The 956-nt window shown below is 59.0% G+C and overlaps 1 protein-coding gene across 1 annotated transcript in view; it reads right to left on the bottom strand.

Annotated features, from left to right (window-relative positions):
* The window catches only part of LOC104270341 (myomegalin-like), a gene marked incomplete at its 3' end in the record, with an annotated part of 21,974 nt that overhangs the window by 654 nt on the left and 20,364 nt on the right, over positions 1-956 (bottom strand). The window contains 3 exon segments of the mRNA XM_009864670.1: positions 11-112; positions 240-371; positions 573-794. Coding sequence (XP_009862972.1) covers positions 11-112; positions 240-371; positions 573-794 — 456 coding nt within the window.

Below are 956 nucleotides of genomic sequence, written 5' to 3' on the forward strand. Positions count from 1 at the left end.
AGGTGGTCACGCTGGAGCCGCAGGGTCCGGTTCTCCTCGCGCAGGGCCTGGTTCTCCCCACTCAGCTGTAGCCCTGGCTCCGGCATCTGGGCATAGACATCACTGGGCAATCCTGCAAAGGGGGACGGGTGCTCATCTCTCCCCAGCACTCCACCATGCACAGGGTAAGCGTCCTCCTCATGCAGTGGTGTGTGCAAAGCCAGGAATACGGCAGCCCCAGGCCCAGTGCAGCACCGTACCGCTGGCCTTGCCGGCAGAAGCCAGGCGACGTTCAAGCTGCTCCCGGAGCCGGTCATTGGTGCAGATGGACTCCTCAAGGCGCTGTCGCAGGCTGCGAATTTCCACTAAGTGTTCCTCCAGCAGGTCTGCCCCTGCCACAGCCAAGGAGATGGCTCAGGGCAGGGATGTGCCACCTGCCTCACACCATCCCCATGTGATACTGGGGTATCTGATACTGCAAGATACTGCCCCGTACCAGAGCCATGTCCCACAGCCATTCTGGTACCAGGTCTCCTCCCTGTTCCCCCATACCCAGCCAGGATGCTCCCATGCTTTTCCAGCATGGACCTTACCTGTTAGCTTCTGGCTGGAGGGGTACCCCAATGGCAGGGCCCCATATAGGAGTCGGCTGGGAGAGGGTACCTCCCAGGGGGTGCAGGTCTTGGTGGCCCCAGGGATCTCAGCCAGGTTCTGCAGTGCACCGTGTTGGCAGAGAGATGCTGGGGCTTTGCTGCCCTCTCTGAAGGTGCTCAGTGGGTCTGTGGCCTTTGCTGTTGCCATGGGCAGTGTCACACCTGCACACACAGGGCAAAGTGGTGAGGAAGAGAAGTAACAAGCAGGAAGAAAGTCTGAGGATAACACACTCTTGCCATGTGCTTTTATTTTCCCTTTTTCGTTCTGCCTAATAACGTATCTTCCCCCCACAGTGATCACCCACTATTGACCTCCTACCCTGG

This window comes from Apaloderma vittatum, unplaced genomic scaffold, assembly GCF_000703405.1.
Source record: "Apaloderma vittatum isolate BGI_N311 unplaced genomic scaffold, ASM70340v1 scaffold26582, whole genome shotgun sequence".
In the NCBI taxonomy this organism is placed as follows: Eukaryota; Metazoa; Chordata; class Aves; order Trogoniformes; family Trogonidae; genus Apaloderma; species Apaloderma vittatum.